The sequence below is a fragment of the Halichoeres trimaculatus genome, unplaced genomic scaffold, assembly GCF_033239565.1.
Source record: "Halichoeres trimaculatus isolate MK-OKI-2021-1 unplaced genomic scaffold, fHalTri1.1 fHalTri1_scaffold_12, whole genome shotgun sequence".
NCBI lineage: Eukaryota > Metazoa > Chordata > Actinopteri > Labriformes > Labridae > Halichoeres > Halichoeres trimaculatus.
Genome location: NW_027437190.1, coordinates 14,771,491 through 14,790,209, shown reverse-complemented (window position 1 = coordinate 14,790,209; position 18,719 = coordinate 14,771,491). Strand labels below are relative to the sequence as shown.

The window sequence follows — 18,719 nt, the reverse complement described above, 5'->3', positions numbered from 1 at the left end:
GTTAGCATGCCGTCCTCCCACTGCTGGAAACAATATGTACATTTATGAGTCAGTGCACAAGTGATGGCTGAGAGAAGTCACACACACACACACACACACACACACACACACACACACACACACACACACACACACACACACCCTGGTAATGATGTTATATGAACAGCTTGAGCAGCTTCTCCCCTGCTAATTCCTTATTACGCCTGGACTATTTTAGCTGCAACTTTTTCCTGCATTTCACTCCCAGAAGTTAACCAGGACTCCTGTGGCTCATGCAGACACACTGTCGTGATTGTTGTTGCTGTATATTGTTGGTTTCTCTCATCTGGGATGTTGCTGTAATTCCCATTTGGACAAGGCTGTCTACTTTAATTAATTTCAAACACATTAGACATCTGATGTTAGTTTGCACACTGTATGCACTTCTTTCATGATGCTGGTAGTTTGTGACTGAGTCTTGCTGTTCCACACGATATGCTTAGTGGTTTGTATCAGTCATGTGACTTGTCAAACAGAAACACACTTAGAGGTGACTTTTTGCTTATTTTCTTTAGGCTTATAGTTGTCTCTAATAACTGGTAGAAACAAGAAGCATTTTTGTTTTTACAAGCTGTCCACAAGCTGTAATCCCCTTCCATATCATGGAATGAGTCACATTTTGGTGTTTGCACATATTCAATGTTATGTTAAAAGAATTAACTCAACTCTTATACCTACAGAGCTACAGTTAGAAAACATGCAGCCCAGCCAAACCAAAAGAGCAGCCAGTTCATACACTGTTTAGTGACACTTGTTTTCTCAAAGTACTGAACCTTCTTACTTTAAGAAGGGAGAAAAATAAGAGGAATAAAAAATCATGGCACATTTCATGGCATCCAGGTGACCACACCTTCCTTGAAGCTGCACTGATACGATGATACAGTACCACCTTAAACATGCATTATTTAAACACACTAGCTGAAGGCATGCGTCTCCTCCCTGTTAGTCTCCGCCCTGCAGGGGGGAGAGAACGCTCAGCTTCCACTCTACTGGTCCTGCTGGAAGCGAGAGTGCGACTACGATGTCTACCTGTCCCTACCTGTATACCTGTGCCGGCGGGCTGGAGGCCTGCGCTCAGGTAATAGGATACCGCCTGGTATCCCCGTGGCCCGGGTGCCAGTGTCTGGAATGTCCCCTTTCCCCTCTGCCAACCCTTAAGAGTCTGCGTTCTTCATCATGTCGCCTCCTTTCAAACTGCCAACATATTTCCCCTTTATGCCTCGAGCTTGCTGACTGGCCGTGTTTGCTTTTCCTTAGATGTTGTTGATAAGAGCCGCATGCACATGCTGAGCTTCTAATCGGTGATCTGGTTGTACATGGATAAAGTGAGAGGAGATTGTGTGAGTGAGCAGCCTTCAGCAGGTTCACGCTCAAGTAGAGTTTATTTCCACTTAGCATCTGCTGAGCTAGGAAAGAGTTTCAGCACAATGACTTTACTCAGAATAAAAAATGTTTTCCTGTTCAGTCTTTGCTGCTGCATGTTTTAGGGCTAACATGAACCTGTATTGATGCATCTATAGCATTGCTACAGCTTAACTTGGCTTTAAAGACCTTTATACAATGTTAAGATTACTTTGCCAGTCCACACGTGCATGTGAATAGCAGGTTTGCATTAGAGCTTTTGCATTTAAAGATGCTTTGTCTGTAGTTTGAGTGCAGGTGTAGTTTCTGGCTACATAGAGCATGTGAGCTGTATGTCCCTCCTCCCCCTCTGTGACCTGGGGCACATGCTGCACACTGGTTTATAAGAGCAATGTGTGCATTCATGGTGACTGGTCATGTGATCTGGCACACTGTACACAATAATGCTCAGCCGCACATGTAATCCCACTGTTTGTTTGTTCACGTGTACTCGGTCATTCTGGGTACTTTGTGAAGGCAGAGCTGATGCATGTGCGCTCACGTCATGTAGGAAATTTAAGCATTCCTTGCAGCTTTTTTTTTGGGAAAAAGACGTTTCTTCTGAGCTTCATGCTTGTAATTTTTCAGGTGACTTCACTCAAGGGGGAGCCAGTCTCATGCCAGCCAAGCCGTCTCCACCAATGCCTCCAAAGAGGACCACTCCCGTCACTAAACGCAACACGGAGGAGCCCTCTGCTTCCAGCCATCCTATCAACCCCTCACAGTTTTCTCTGGAGGACCACAGCAACCTCTCCATGGCCTTCCAGCTGCCTCCCCCTCCTCCATCCCCTCCCCTGCCAACACACATACCACCATCTCCCCCACGCCAACACATACACACCCACCACCTCCACCATCAGCACTCCTATCCCCACCCACTGCCTCAGCCAATACCCATGCTGTTTGATCCTCCGAGCCCCACCAATGAGTCCCCTCAACGGCCGGCTCCTGTCCCACTTCATATCATGATCCAGCGAGCCTTATCCAGTCCTGGTCCGGCTCAGCCGCATCCAGATGGATCACAGAGAGCACACACACTACTTTTTGAAACACCTCAAGAGTACCAAGGAGATCGTGGTCGTCCCCTTCCTGTCAGCATCCAACCACTGAAACTGTGAGTTTGTCTTTTAATAAATGATAAAAGGCTTTACAAGTTACCGTGTTGATAGAAACCAGAAATCTTGACGAAGACTGCATGATGTTGAAATATGTGAATGCTCTCTGCAGTGATTTCATCCATTTCACCAGTGATTCATCTTTTTATGTGTCCGTGATCAGCCTCCACATTCACTTTTTTAGCCTGGTACACTCTGTACTTAGGACTGGAGCAAGTCTTCCAACAAGTTCAGTTGTAACCAATAAAGTGATGATGATCCTGGTTAGGCTAAAACATGTCATCTCAAGGTTGGACACACTTTGATTTTTCAGCTCTTGTCCAAAACACGTCAGCCCAAATTTACCGCTAGATAAGTAGATCTCTTCAAACACCTTCTTTATCTGTATCTGTAATGTTGATCCATGTGTTCATTTCCTCAATCTATTAGATCCGAGGATGACTATTCGGAGGAAGAAGAAGAAGAAGAAGATGATGAGGAAGAGGAGGAGTACGATGGGGAGATTCCCCAACCAGAGCTAGAGCCTCGGAGTCGTCGGTGCTTAGTAGGAGACACAGGTGTCTGCGTTATCCCAGGGGGAAACAGCAGTGAGGAGGAAGAGGACGAGGAAGAAGAAGAAAATGATGAGGGAAGAGATCATAACATGCATGAGGATGACAGCGACTCAGAAGGTCCTGTGCTTTATAAAGATGAAGACTCAGATGAAGATGAGGAGGATGAGCCCCTAAGTAAGCACAAGCACTTTTTAATCACAGCTACAAACAAAGATGTGACCAGTTTTAAGTTGTTTTAAAGTTATCAGGACTTCTTCTTAATGCTGCTTCACACCTGATCACATCTTTACCTGGCTGTCATCCAGGCGCTCTGGCCAGCAGGGTCAAAAGGAAGGACACCTTGGCTCTAAAGCTGAGCAGCCGTCCCTCGGCCCCGGACAGGGACAGGTTTACTCAGGAAAGGAGCAGCAGGGACAACCAGCCTCCAGGACAGACCGGCCTCACCTGGCAGAGCAGGGAGCAGTGGGAGGCCATTCGCACACAAATCGGCACTGCACTCACAAGGTAAAAAGTGACATTTAAATACAGTCTTAACAGTATATCCTAATTCTTTATATACCCTCATACTGACAGCAGTCTGAGTTCATTTCTTCAAAAAAAATCAGATCTTTTCTTGGATCCTTGTCCTACTTATTGCCTGAATGACAAAGTGATGAAGCTGTGTAAAAATAGTTTGTCTCTTTTTCCTTTTTTTCCATTTCAGGCGACTTAGCCAGAGACCCACTGTTGAGGAGCTGGAGCAAAGAAACATCCTTCAGCGTTAGTCTTAAGTCCTTATTTCCTTTTCACCTTTGCTGTCACCGAGTCAGATAAAGCCTTCAGCTGAGATAAACATTGTGTCAGGGGTCTTATTTCAACATTTTTCTTTCTGTACACCTCAGATTGGAAGATAATTTGCTCATGAATTATCTGTAACATTTTAATAGACATGTTTTTACACTCTTCAGCCAAACATTCACCGTTTGCTGTTTGTCAGAGGAACATTTATCCATGCATTAACAGCTAGACCTTACACTTAATAAGACAGTTTGAAACCTGGATTACAGCTCAGTTGTCTAATTTTAGATGCTCCTTTTACTCTGCCTTTGGTGCACATCACACATTGCTTTCATGCAGCTTCTAAAAAAAGCTCTTTTTTTTTTCTTGTCTCTTCTTTTCAGCCAAAAACCAGGCTGACAGGCAGGCAGAGGTTAGAGAGATTAAGCGGCGGCTGACCCGAAAGGTGAGGCAACACATCCAAAACAGACATCCCGGTGTAAAATCATATTTGCCGGATATCAAACTGACATAAAACTCTGCTCGTTGTAGCTAAGTCAAAGACCCACAGTTGCTGAACTACAGGCAAGAAAAATCCTGCGATTCCACGAGTATGTGGAAGTCACAGACGCCCAAGACTATGATCGCAGAGCAGACAAGCCATGGACTAAGCTGACTCCAGCTGACAAGGTATTCGCTCAGTTCACCATCTCCAGCAAGCACTTAGCAAACCCAGTGAACGTACCGACACACCTAACTGCAGTGGAATGAACGTCACATTATATTAGCATCAAGCCTGATGTTAAGCACAGGTTTCTTTTCAAGTTAAAATCTAGCAGACAGTATGTTGTCTTTTTTTTCAGGCGGCTATCCGGAAGGAGCTCAACGACTATAAGAGCACTGAAATGGAGGTCCATGAAGAGAGCAGAATATACACAAGGTGCACTTTTATCTGTTTGTTGATGGAACTGTTATTGATCTCATTCCTGGTTGAATTGGTGACAGCCACAGTTACATCGCTACCACCATCTCCTCTTTAAGTTTGCACCAGCAGCCCCAAACCCATTAATAATACAGTTGAATTTCCCCACTGACTGCTCCACAATTAAAGCCGTGTGTGATCCCTCTAAACACTTAAAATGTGGTGCAGGTTAGCATTAATAACAGGGACTTTGACTGCCTTCATACAGCATTTGGAGACTGGTGTTAATGTGATCGCATTTAAAACAGTAACGGTGCTGGGTTTTCTTCCAATTCCCTTGTTCATGGTGAGGAAATTTAATCCAGTACAGAAATTGTGGACTCTGCCAATAGAAATCACATGTAAAATATAGAGACATAATTACATAATGGCAATATAAAAAGCCTCTTTCAAGCAATCTCCTGAAATAATACTGGGCACCAGTGGCATCAGAAACATGGTTTGATTTGATATAAAGATGTACATGTCTTTTCATGCTTCATGAGATATCTTGTTTCGTTTAGGTTTCATCGGCCTTAGACTCCACCCTCTCCCGGATATTGAAGCACTTAAAAACCTGAGTCCAAAAGCTGCTCCCTATGCAGACAGACTTTTACGTTTCCAGAATGTAATGTACAGTTAATCAGGGAAGCCTTGAACTGACTGAAACAAGAATGCTTGTTGCTTGCCCTCCATCGCCCTCCCGCTCCATTGCTTACACTAAACTGAGGAGGGGGCAGTGAGGACCAGATGCAGTATTTCTCCCAGCCGACAGGGGGAACCACGTGCCAATGAAGAGGAGAAGAGGCAGAGGACCTACAGGGCTTACTCTCAGTCTGCTGTTATGTGGTACCCCTCAGGGACTTGGATCTAGTTACAACCTTTAATGCGGCCTCATTCTGTGTTGCCTTTTTTTCTGAACTGTACATGGAAAAGCTCATTCATCTTATTAATGTAATAACATAAAATAATAATAGTAATAATTTCCATGATGATGTGTGATACTCTGCACAGTAATAATAGATAAGAGACCAACAGGGAGAGCAGACTGGAGGATGAAGACTGGGATATTCTGCTTTAGGACTGGACATCTCTGGGATATTGTGTATGTTTTTTAAAGTTGTGTACAGACTGCTATTGTTATACTTTAGAATGAAATTTGGAAAAGTCTAATTAAAACTAGTCTGTGATGCACAAGATATTTTTATTGTAATTTTGATCACATGAATAGTGACAGATTTTATTTGAGCCTTTTTATAATTTGGCTTGCCTGTATTTATGGTTGTGATGTGAGGTGGCCATTTATGCGTCAGTTTAGGTTTAGAGATGTGCAAAAGTATCAGGAGGCCATTGGTGTTTTTTTTTGCGTGCCAACATACCCAATGCCTAATGGACTACAGAATACTAGTCCTGCATACCACTAATTTCTGCAATCCACTGCATGAGCCAATACAGAATCCAATGCCTCTGGATCTGGATATTCTCTTCTTTTATACTTTTTTTTATGAGTTTTTGTACTTCCCTTTAAGAATCAAATAATACAATGCATTCTGTAGCCATCTGGAATGAGGTCAAGCTTGGCAGTTGTGTGTAAGTTGCTGTTGGTGTAGAACAGAGAATCTTCCCAAAAAAGTGAAAATGTATGAACGGTCAACGGGGTCATATTGGCTAGAGCCTTTTAAAACTGCAGAAGTGTTATATCTATTGTTGTCTGGCCAGTAGCTTACAGGGTTCTCTCTTTATGCTGTGTACAGGTTAATATAGATTTAACTGACGCTTGTGTATATCTTGTCTTCCTTTCATTTCAAAAGAAAATGTTAAATATAAAGTATTATAGGTTGCTATTTTTTTAAGCACAAATTATTAGTTGATTATTAAAATGCTACAAGAATGGGAATATGAAAGTGTATCTTTTCTCTAAAACTAAGTTCATTTTTAATTGAATGTGGAATTGTATGGACTGACTTTCCTTTTTATTTGTAAATAGTCACATCTGGATCTAATTAAACTAATTGCAATTCCTTGACCTCTCAGTGCTATGACTTTAAACCTGGCTCTTTACTCACTAATCCGGGCTCATTTTGATGGGGGGATATTTCGAATGGCGTGTCTGGTGAGAGTGCTGTGCTGCAGTGACATCTAGTGGCAGGATTGTTTTTTTTTTTTTTAACCTGACAGGAGTTTGATAACTTGATTTTCACCACATGTGAAGGCATCATCTTTAGGTATCTTTAAATTCGTAAACGAGTGTAAATCTGATTTTTTTTTTATCTCAGTGGGCAAGGTGACAGTTTGAGGTGGGGGAGATTTATTCTTTATGCAGAAAAACTATGAGTTCAGATATGAAACACTGTCTGACGAAGAGCAGCCCTAAAGTTTACTTTTAAAACAATATGAAAGATTCACACAACATGTTCCAGCAACCTTAGAAGTCCGAATAGAATCAAATACTGTATTGTGTTTAGAAATCGGCATATAGCTAAACCTATAGAAACTCTGAAGTTTTTAAAAAAGTGGATGTATTTTGTGAAGGCATTATCTTAAACAATCAATTTTGAAAAACAGAAAATGAGGACTTCAGACTTGTTTATCATTAAGATCTGATTCTGATCCCTTCCTGATAGACAGAAGTTGATACAAATGCCATTTTACCCAAAACGACAAGAGAGAGAGAGACTGTCAGCAAAAAGATTGACAGTGGGATAATATACCTCAAATTTTCATTCTAAGCATAAAAAACATGTGCTATTCAAAAGTGAACCCCTACAACACATAAATGTGAAACTGTTATTGGTAAAAGAAATTGTTTTAATGTGAATATCTCAAATGACAGATATCTGTAAACGAGTTTAATAATATATCAAACAATAGCATAATAAAAAGAAGTAGTGTGAAATATCTTTGAACATATTTCATGTCTATTCATGAGAGGAGCGTGGTTTTTATTAAGTTTTTAAACAGCTTGTCCTCTGCCACCACTGTAGCACTGTCTCTTTAAGAAGGCAGGACTCCACCAATCCACCAGGCCCCACAGAAAGTGACGTCAGACGTACGTGCGTGAACTCACTTTCTCAATCAAGACCGGGAACAGGCTCTGCACGTTCACTTCAAGGCGAACCGAAACTTCTTCGTTATTACAGGTTTGTTAATTGTGGGCTCCTAGGATTTTAAACTGGAAGAGCGACGCGATAATACACATTACCTGCAGAATGCGTTTAGTGATAATCAGACCAGATCTTTTGGTTCATTCATTCCTGAATGCCATGCTAACCCCGCTAGCTAGTTCATGTTAGCGCGTGCTAGCAAACAGTTCTGGACGTGAGCTCGTGCCTTTACAGACTAACTGTTGTCCAATGAGAAATACAGTGTGCTTCAGACATGGATAATGCGTGAAATATTTGCACTGAATTGGTAGCTCATGGTGCCACGACATATTTGTCCCAGAATAAGCTCGGTCATATGCAGCTCGACTGGTGACCTAGCTATCTAAATGTTAGCTGTGACACATGGGTACTGCCAACGTTAGATCACGTTGCCTGTTTTAACTCTCGGTATGCATATCATTGATGCTAAATGGTAAAGCTGTAGCAGCTTCTCCAAACACGTGCCGACATCAGGTTACCGACAGTTTTTGCAGTCCAACAACTGTGGTTGATGTCATTTTGAATTGGGTTAAACTCACAGCAAAGGTTGTCTAGTTGTGGACGTGACTACGGTGGGTGCAGAAGCAGATGAGACACAGCTGTCCGTGCCATGAAAGAAGTCATTGATATGATAGACAGCTGTTGAAGCCCAACAGCTCCTGGCTCATATTACGACTAAAATAACGACTGCTATTCTCTGCTGGAACAAGTTATCAATTTATCCCAAGTGATCATGTTTAGAAATATGCATTCATATTCACCGTCCTGTTATTGAATGTATACTGGAAAACCTACGTAATTTAAAATGTTTTGTTTTGGTAGGTTTAATTTGTCTTATGCTCCTCCCTGATATGATCAGTTTCCCTGAGGTTCATTTTAGACCCATTTCTCTTTGATCTCCCAATTTTGTTTAAGTAATAGACAAAACTTTATCTTGTTAGCACAGGTTGAACTCTTGCTGTAATCTGAGTTTGTCATATTCTTTATTAAGTGTAAATCTCAATGAATCAGCCTCTGATGAGTTATATAAATCAGTTTCCTCTTTTCCCTAAAGCTTTGCCATCATGCCCGGTAAAAAAGCCCCCACCAAAAGGAAGTCTGATGCGATAGTGGAGGATAAGGGACCGAAGAAAGTAAAAGGTGAGTCAGTGGCCCCCCCCAAAAGAGCAGTGATAATGTGTAAATGACTTTTTTTCAAAATTGAAGTCTTATAAAACAAGAAGCACCTAGCAACTTAAAACCCATTTATTTTGGCTGGCATGCTAGACGTTCCAGCACTGCACTTTATTGTGCCTTTTACTGATACCTGTCTGTTCTTTTAACTATACTTCTTCCACATATTCATACATATTTCTATTTATTTTACCTATCTTGTGTATATTTTATATACTTTTATGTATTCTTATACTCTTTTATTACTGTGAACCACTTTGTGGCAATTGTCTTTGAGAAGCACTATATAAATAAAGTGTACTTACCTGCTTACTTGTGTTTTTTGGCAGAAAAAGATGTAGCTTACATGTAAGCTACACCAAATCCACCACAGTTTCAGATGTATTTGTTCCAATACACGGAAGTCAAATAAAGTCAGCCACTTCATTTGTTTGTATGTGTGTGTGTGCGTTGTCACAGTTTCCCACAGGAGTCATGGGAAAGAAGCTGGTCAGGTTCTTGCTCTGGGTCAGGGAGACGTTGGACAGTTGGGCCTTGGCCAGGACATCATTGAGAGGAAGAAGCCAGCTCTTGTGCCCCTGCCTGAAAAAGCTGTGCAAGTGTTTGCTGGAGGCATGCACACTGTGTGCCTAAGTGAATCTGGAACTGTAAGCATTTTTAGTTTTGTATTTAAAGTGAAATGTACTTTTACTAAATGCCCTTATGTGTTTTTTTGAACAAGTTTCTTGTGTTTCACAGTGGACTACCTTTCTTTTGTCCCGTTCTGTAGGTCTACACTTTTGGCTGTAACGACGAAGGGGCTCTGGGAAGAGACACTTCAGAGATGGGATCCGACACTGTTCCAGGAAAGGTGACACTAGAAGGGAAGGTGGTTCAGGTGTCAGCTGGAGACAGCCACACAGCTGCACTCACAGATGATGGAACTGTGTACATTTGGGGCTCCTTCAGGGTGAGTAACCATCAGCCTTTAAGGAGCAAACTTTTCTAACTCACTTTTCACTAAAGGTGCACAGTCCACAGATTTTCAGGCCTGTGCATGATGTACACCTCATCCAAAATGCAACTACATGTTCAAACAATGCTTATCGCAAGCTGTTTGATTGGTCTGCTGTGCAGCAGTTACAACAATTCTGTTCTTGCTGTATTCAGTCTCTTCTCTTTTCTGTATCAGTGACAGTATAACCAACAGCAATATATATCATTCCACACTCAACATAATGTGCTCAGGGTCACTATAGTCTCTCTCCACAAATAGACTGGAATGTAGTTGGACCCGAAACTGACCATTTGGCCAGTAAATCACACTTCATACACACATTTGGGCGGAGTACTACAGAACAACACACAACGTGGACACCCCTGCTTACATGTAGTGCTGCTGGTGAAATAATGTGCACCAGCTGACATCACATCAAAGGTGTGTGCTATTTTGGCATCAAAGATGTTTGATTTTATGAGTCATTGGCATAACTCACACATGCTTTTTCCAATTCTGTATCAATTCCAAATTAAAACAACCAACTCCTTTAGTTGAATTTGAGTTTGATGCTGCATCACGATTATGTGAAAGCTGCTCGTGCTGCTACTGGAAGATAGATGAAGAAATTATTAAAAAATACTTCAAACTTACACTTAAAAGCTTTTGCAGGAGCAAAAATGGCATCACTTTGTAGAAAGAAAAAAAACAATCTAGATGTAGATTAATGATCCTTGGTGATGATATTCTTAATTGATTTTGCCTCTCAGCACTTGTCATTCCTGAAGGATTACTCCTTGATTATCATCACTAATGCTCGATGGCACACTGGCAATTACATCTCTATTACCGCTGCCTACCTTCTGCATTCCCATTGGTGTTTGACAACACTGTGACTCTTCTTGAACATTGTAGATGAACTTCAAAACTGCACTGTGTTTGTTGGTGTCCTGTATCAAACAAAAGGAAATGTTGTCTGTACTTGCAATTTATTTCAAATTATTTCAAAACTGGAGGATTTTTGAAAAAGCCTTTATTCACGTCACCCGTACTGCAGAACAATGTAATTTCTCGGTGTCTTCCAAACCATCGTCATCTGGTCCATTTTTACACCCGGCTCACTTCTTTGCCTCATCCTAACTTGAACAAAGCCAGGCTGAGTGCAGCATTTCCTCTATGAGATTCAAATTGGGGTCCTCCTTCTTGGCTCAGTGCCAGCAGCAGCACACACCCACTACACTGCCTCTGACCAAAGCTACGTGAACACACTTACTAGCCCAGCAACCACCAGCAGCTTTGCGTTTCTGCGTGGAAGAGAGTCAAGAGCCGTGCACCAGACTTGGCATGTTAGCACAAGCTCATCACGGAGATATTTGACACATACCTGCTCAGCAGAAAGCCGAGCTGCTCTCCGAGTTCCTGAAAGTGAGTGAAAGTCCAGCCAAGCTTCACCCTCATTTTGGAAAAAGCTTTATTTGTTGGCATTTTGTTTCAGTTTGGTTGTTTTTTTCTTTCTCTGTGCTACGTCCACTGTCGTAGCCGCTCAGGGTAGCTTCTTCCACTTGCTAATCAACACACAACGCGCATTGGGTGAGCTGTGATTGGCTGATGCAACTATGCTAACTCTGACAAGAAATGTCCCAGACACAACCAAAACATCAACATAGAGGCAGAGAAGAGGGTTTGAGTCAGACACTGAAGTCTGTAAATAAAATACCATTGAAATATTGTTTTTTTTTTATTTTACCAAAATGAAACAGCTGTAGGGGATTCATAAAAACAAATTTAAAAGGAAGATATGTAAAAATCTCTCCCTGTAGATGCCATAAAACTGTTTTTCACTATCCGGAGAATGAGCACTTCCTGCTTCCTGGTTTAACTATTAACAGGCTGCACTCATTTTCTCCACAGGATAACAACGGTGTGATTGGTCTTCTTGAGCCCATGAAACCCTGTAACTTTCCAGTCAAAGTCCCTGTGACAGAGACGATTGTGAGGATTTCATCAGGTAAGAACAGCCCTCCTTCGTGGTAGACTTACTTTCAATGCACACCTTATTTACGCTGCCAGTTTTTGATGCTATTCTTGTCTGATAAATGCTTTAACAGGCAGTGACCATGTGGTGATGATTACACTGGAGGGAAATCTTTACTCATTTGGAAACGCAGAGCAAGGGCAGCTGGGAAGAGTACCTCAGTGTTTTTCAGACAGAGGAGCCAGAAGAGGCCTCGGTAAGAAACACAAAGCTGTAAAAACCCGAACCTCAGCCCATGATGCCAAAGTGTTGCAGGTTTACAGATCTAAGTCTATGTAAAGTCTGTCATTGTGTTTTTCTGACTGCGTATCTCTGATTTCAGCTCCTTTGCTTCAGCCTCATGTGCTTCACTTCAAAAAGAAAGTTTCCTTCACTGACGTCTTCTGTGGCTCATACCACACCTTTGCTTTATCAAGTGAGGGGCATGTTTATGGGTTTGGACTCTCCAACTACCACCAGCTGGGTCAGTCAGTCAACACTTCTCTTCCCAATATAAAATATCTCGTTTTCTTTCAGAAATTTGATTGCAGTTGTATCTGGCATTGATTTATCATCACCTCTGGTTGAGTCGTTCACATTCTTGCATGAAGTTTTTTCATCGGTGATCGTTGACGTTTAGTCTCATCACACTTTGTTTTTGAAATTTATTTCTTCAGGTAATAAAAGCGCTGCACCGTGTTACTTCCCAATGAAACTGACCTGCTTCAGAAACTCTACCACCTCCTGGGTGGGCTTCCATGGAGGACAACATCACTCGCTCTGCCTTGATGCTGAAGGTAAGCTCAATCAGACTCTGACAGCAGTATGATGACTAAGACTTTTAATTAAACTCTGTGATCTGGAAGTAGTTTGTAAAGCACCAAAGACATTTAGGGGATGTATTCAACAAGTGCAGATTGAAAAGATGAGTTCTTAACATTATTGCTTCCTTGGTTCATTCATTAGCTACCAGCATGACATCCAACTTTCAAGACCCACAGAATATTCTACCTGTTTCTACCTTTTTCTCATTCTTTAATAATCTGCAGTAGAACATGGGCTGGTTTCTTCAAAAACACCCTAAAAACAGAGAAAACAAGCTTTCTGTGAAAAGGAACTTATCAAGTTGAACAGTGACGGTGGCTACGTTTACATGCAGTCATTAACCTTTTCATAATCTGAATATCAGCAATTAACCAGTTTACTAACTGGACTGGATATTCCAGTTTTTAAAAACTCCCAAATCACCCCTGGGTTACTCTTTTTCTAACCCATATACTTGGTCATGTATGAGCCTATTGGGATATCCCCATCCAAAGGAACATTATTTTGAGCTCTGTGCATGTGCTGTTCAAATCTTGGTCTTCTGAGTACAGGAAGTCCTATCTCTGTAAAATAGCGAAACAAATTTTCCACTTTTTTCACGTTTTCACTTTCGATTATTAAGGAAATAGACAAATAATAGTGTCAAGCACTGAGGGTGGGTCAGTACCAGCACCAAAGCACAAATGAAGGCAGCTGCTACCTGCCCTGGCTTGTTCATTTTCTGCTGCTCTGCTGCTGCTGTTGTTGCTGCTGTTGCTATGGATAAAGGAAGAAGAAGAAGAAGAAGAAGAAATGACGTGCATCACGTCATGATGCTCTCCGTGCGTCTCTTTTATACCATGTAAACAGGAACAACCAAGTTTGCTTACGCATGTAAACAGGTTATTCAGAATGTTTCAGAAACTGGAATATTGACCTTAACCTTATTGACTGCACATTACGTAGCCGTTGATGGTTGTATTTTCTTTGCTTTAGAGACATCCTAACATCTGAATGGTTGTTCCCTTCTGTAAAACAACAAAAACAAGACTGAGAAAGGGCTGTTGATGGCAAAATAAAAATTTATTTACAAAAATATTACAATGTAGATGACTATACTGGCACTCACTGCTTGGCCCTGGGTTTTAGTCTCTAGCCTTTGTTCCTCTCTTCCATCCCTGTTGTCTTTTCACATGATTGTGACACTCTTTTTCTCTCAACTACCGTTGGGGTGTGAGCTGCCTGAACTTGTCCAACTTGCGACATTTTGCCATTTTCTCATAATCTCACATCTTCTCATAACCCATGCTGTTCTGTAATGTAAAGAAAGTGCAGCTTCCTCCTACAGGGGTCAGTCCATCAGTACACTAGTTGATAAACCTGATCCTAGTGGACAAGCTCCACCAGACAATCAAATAGACGTTAATGGCAGCCAATGAGTTGACAAAAACATCTGGACTAACCAAAAGCTTTAGGCATTTAGGAGAAAGATGTGAGGTGTGGCAATTTCTCTCGCGAGTACCAACATGCTGCTCATTGTAGTCTTTCTCCAAAGGGAACAGCTTTGCCAAAAGCTCGGTTAACCTGAGGCTAATGCCAGTAAGATCTCGTCTATCTGTGTTCTCTTCAACTTGCTGCTACAAGCATGTTCACCAAAATGGCACAAAAGCTGCACTCCAGTGTTTAGGGATGATCCCTAAATTAGCTTGTGAGCTAATAAGCTAACTGTTATGTTTTCCTCACTGAGGTTTTACGGTTGTATGAAACAACATAAAGCAGTCATTATACAAAGAATGTCGGTGATAAACAAATGTCATTTCTGTCTTTAAGGTCAGGTTTACAGCCTGGGCAGAGCAGAGTACGGTCGTCTTGGTCTTGGCCCAGATGCTCAGGAGACAGTTGAACCAAAGCCTGTGACAGGGATGGAGCCAGCCTGCGCAGTGACATGTGGGGCATCTGTGAGCTTTGCTGTCACCAGAGAAGGTGAGAAACACAAGGTTTTTAACTTTAGAGTGTTGCTTCTTCAAGTCCTTTAGACAAAGTGAGTCATTCTCCTTCATCTTAGGTGATGGGAGTATTATGATCTGACACTTTAAAGTGATACTCCAGGATGGAACAAGTTGGGTCCTATCACAAGGTTTAGGGCAGAAATTACCCCTACAGCAGTGTTTTTGTGCAGCAGAAGCCCAGAGCGCCCTCACCAAACACCCCCTTCCTGCTCCTCTGCCGGTTTCCTCTGCACTCAGACGGGGCCATGTTTTACTTGACCAAAAACACAAATAAACGGACTCCCACCGAAAAAATCTCATATCGGTCTGCATTCACGCTTTTTTTTAGAGAATTTTCAGCGCGTTACTTTCACACAAAAACACCGCTAAATTAAGCTCTAGTTCTCATCGTGTCGTAAAACGGTGCTACCTCCGCTGCAGAGCCGCAGCTGGCTACGAGGCGCTAGCCGCTTAGTGTATCAGTCCGCTTGTGCGGCGTGCCAGTCATAAATAAACGCAGGTAGTCTGCCAGGACGAATTATGCAATAACAACGTAAAGATGAGTGACTATAAGAGCGAGGGCGACCTTTTTTTTTTGGTGGGAGCCTGTTTATTTGGGTTTTTGGTCAAGTGAAATATGGCCCCGTCTGAGTGCAGAGGAAACTGGCAGAGGAGCAGGGAGGGGGTGTTTGATTGGTGTTTGGTGCGTGCGCTCTGGGCTTCTGCTGCACAAAAACACTGCTTGTAGGGGTATTTTCTGCCCTAAACCTTGTTAAAGGACCCAGCTTGACCTATCCCGTAGTTTCACTTTAAGAGCGAGGATAAGACAAGAAAAAACCACTGTACTGTATTGAATGCAAGAGGCCAGGGATGGCTGTCACTGAGCAGTTTCTGAGTGGTGGTTACAAAAAGACTCTGACTCCACTACCTGTTGGTCGTTCTTCTCCAGGGTCCGTGTACGCCTGGGGCATGGGCACCAACCTGCAGCTTGGCACAGGTGAAGAGGACGACGAGTGGAGTCCTGTGAAAATGACGGGAAAGCAGTTGGAGAACCGCGCAGTACTGATGGCCTCCAGCGGAGGGCAGCACACAGTTCTTCTGGTCAAAGACAAGCAGGAGAGCTGATGTCCCTCTCAGACTGAGAGTGATGGGGGATGCTTGGATCTGTTTAAGGTGGCCTTTTTCACGGTGCCTCATCGTAGGGGGAAGGGCTTAGTCTTAATTGGACTGTCAGAGCCGGGGGGAGCCAGGGTGCAGGGGAGAGGCTCAGGCCCTTACATGAGTACTCCTCTCTTCCTGGTTTGAGGAAATATTCATGGATGTTTGGTAGATCATGACAAATGAGAGACTATTTTTTTACCCAGTGTTTGATGCTCCCTTTGATTTTTTTTTTTTCATTAAGGTTCGTTAGTGTGACTGTAAGATGACATGGTGGGCTGAAAGTTTGCATGTAAGGAAAGGAAATGAGTGCAAGCCTTTTAATGAATCCTCTGAACAATTGTCTTTTAATGATTTTTCTTTGCTTCAAAGCAGCATACTCTCTGATCCTGTTTCAAACAGGATAATTCTGGACAGTGAGTTTAATGTGTGAGTCTACTGCTGATTTTACTAAGGACCGCACAAACAGGTTTCTAATGGGTAACAAGTGACACTGTATGCAGCTGTTGTTGCTCTGCAGGTCTGAAAATAAAGATGACCTTGGTTGGTTTTTTTAAGCCTTTTCTTATTCACTGTTATTTCACAGTCATGATGAAAGTCCTCTGATGATGAAACATTTGCTTATATTACAATGATCTGTTCATGCTTAGTTTTAAGAATTAAACAGTTTAAATAAAAAAATGAAATATCAGTGGGAAATGTGTTGGATATTTTCTGACACAAGGACCGGAGCAGCAGTCCTGTAACAAAACCTGAAGTCCAAGTGGAGCCTGAGTCACCAGATGAGAATATGAGTCAAGTCCCTGTTATGCAAGTGAAAGTTAGGTCCTCATTTTCATAAAGAGACCAGCTGATTCATAGTCCGTACAGATATGAACCATAAAGACTGTGGGACCTTTTTGATGTGTAGAAAAAAATTTTCAGTTATTAACGCCTGAGGCTAACCGAGCACACCTAGAGATTTAAAGTTTTAATGAGGAAGCAGGTTGTCTTGCATAAATACCACGCCTCTGTCACTGGGGAGACACAGTAGTGGGAGAACTGCTTTCTTGGGCAGGTGCGTCAGAACAGGACAATTAATTTCAAAGTAATTAAAGAAACATAAAATTCTTTTCACACATGTTGCTTGAAAAGTGTTTATGACCACAACTTTGAAATAAACTATTTATTATGAAATTTAGCAAATTTGTGGGAAATGTTTGAAAAGTTATCTTCTTTCCTAAAAAGGCATTAAAATAAATGTGCTTTTGCATGTGAATAAAGCTGTGCAGCAGTCGTACCTCAGTTACTTCAGCCCATTACGGATGCAGACAACACATTCCATACACGGAGTCATGAATGTAAATCAGAAGCACTTAAGAATGCAAATGATGCACATCAAAGCTGCAGGCTTTTGTGTCTTATCTGGGGTAAAGATGCAAAGGGTCCTTGCTCATCTCATCTTGCTTTTAACTGACCAGAAAAGACGACCTGTAATGAAGGGAAAAACCCTTGTGGAAAAAATCTTCCAAAACAGCTTTGAAGTGTCTTTCTGCAGCGCTGTAATACACATTATTGTTTGTTAGACTTTTCTAAAATGAGAAAACTGGTCTGTTTTGGCAGTGGCTCAACCAGAAAAGATAATTTGACATTTCTCGCTGTAATGTTGCTGCAATTTTTGAAGCTTTCACCGACAGGTCAGCAGCTCGGTATTTTTCCAACACAACATTTACTCTCCTGAAATGTTGTCTCAGTTGATGATGAGCACAGAGAAGAACACAATATTCACTCATATTATGATGAGACTGTTTGAGTGGCCTTTAGACATGCACTCATTTTGTCCTGGAGAGCTTTTTTGAACAGTGAAAACATTTGTTTTGAACATTTTCTCTTGATCTCTACACCACACTGCACTACTCTGCACCTGTTGAAATGTTACCACTCCTCTCCGCCCTTTACTTTTGCACCTCCAGGACTCTCAGACTTCCAAACAACATGCTCTTTAAGACTAAAATAACAACCTAGGTGCACATACTCGTACACAAGTCTGTTTTTTCATCTGCGAACTGAAGCAAGTCTTCGAAAGCATCCTTCTTTGACATCTGTTAAAAGCTTTCCACATGCTGGAGAATTCAAAAGCTGTCATGCTCTAAAAAGAGCTCACCAGTTCTTCATTTTTTACACAGAGAGAAACATTCATACAGAGAGACTCAACACTGACTTCCTGTGATTAATTTCTTTCACTGCCAAAATGTAACAGGATTTTTCATCATGCAGGTGGGTTCTAATCTCTCCCTCTCTCTAAACTAATCACAGAGGAGATTCAGCCGTCTCAGGCACCTGCACCATCATACATTCACCGTAATAACAGACAACCAAATCTCTGACTGGGTGTGTGTGTGTGTGTGTGTGTGTGTGTGTGTGTGTGTGTGTGTGTGTGTGTGTGTGTGTGTGTGTGTGTGTGTGTGTGTGTGTGTGTGTGTGTGTGTGTGTGTGTGTGTTTGAACAGCCACATCATGACATACAATTAATTACCTCACAAAGGAGCACATTTTGCATCCTGCTTTGATTTGAAAGTTCTAGTCCTCAAAATTCCCTTGCTGCTCACTAAATTCCCCCGGTGTCATGACCTGATTTATCTTCCTCAATTTTCTGCTA

At 41.9% G+C, this 18,719-nt stretch overlaps 2 protein-coding genes across 11 annotated transcripts in view; both read left to right on the top strand.

The window, feature by feature from the left end:
* phactr4b (phosphatase and actin regulator 4b) overlaps positions 1-6,843 on the top strand; it is a 30,534-nt gene extending 23,691 nt beyond the window's left edge. For 7 of the 10 annotated variants that reach the window (XM_074683332.1, XM_074683333.1, XM_074683334.1 and 4 more), the window contains exons 8-16: positions 986-1,117; positions 2,029-2,554; positions 2,985-3,283; positions 3,415-3,613; positions 3,813-3,868; positions 4,270-4,331; positions 4,418-4,555; positions 4,729-4,805; positions 5,351-6,842. In XM_074683332.1, coding sequence (XP_074539433.1) covers positions 986-1,117; positions 2,029-2,554; positions 2,985-3,283; positions 3,415-3,613; positions 3,813-3,868; positions 4,270-4,331; positions 4,418-4,555; positions 4,729-4,805; positions 5,351-5,366 — 1,505 coding nt within the window. In that variant the 3' untranslated portion in view covers positions 5,367-6,842. Of the gene's footprint in view, positions 1-985; positions 1,118-2,028; positions 2,555-2,984; positions 3,284-3,414; positions 3,614-3,812; positions 3,869-4,269; positions 4,332-4,417; positions 4,556-4,728; positions 4,806-5,350 lie in introns of all 10 variants that reach the window. The other 3 variants (XM_074683329.1, XM_074683330.1, XM_074683339.1) reach the window with 3 other exon arrangements.
* Positions 6,844-7,837: 994 nt separating this feature from the next.
* Positions 7,838-16,639, top strand: rcc1 (regulator of chromosome condensation 1). Its single transcript, XM_074682594.1, has 10 exons — positions 7,838-7,966; positions 9,024-9,109; positions 9,602-9,789; positions 9,912-10,091; positions 12,030-12,126; positions 12,227-12,349; positions 12,476-12,616; positions 12,810-12,929; positions 14,767-14,919; positions 15,874-16,639. The coding sequence occupies exons 2-10, from the start codon at positions 9,034-9,036 to the stop codon at positions 16,047-16,049; spliced, it is 1,254 nt and encodes a 417-aa protein (XP_074538695.1). The 5' UTR covers positions 7,838-7,966; positions 9,024-9,033; the 3' UTR covers positions 16,050-16,639.
* Positions 16,640-18,719: the final 2,080 nt, after the last annotated feature.

Excerpts from the sequence above, each read along its gene's own strand:
- rcc1 (XM_074682594.1), top strand. The coding sequence starts at position 9,034 with ATGCCCGGTAAAAAAGCCCCCACCAAAAGGAAGTCTGATGCGATAGTG. Across the intron at positions 12,127-12,226 it reads GATTGTGAGGATTTCATCAG|GCAGTGACCATGTGGTGATG; the intron begins GTAAGAACAGCC and ends ATGCTTTAACAG. Across the intron at positions 12,350-12,475 it reads AGGAGCCAGAAGAGGCCTCG|CTCCTTTGCTTCAGCCTCAT; the intron begins GTAAGAAACACA and ends CTCTGATTTCAG.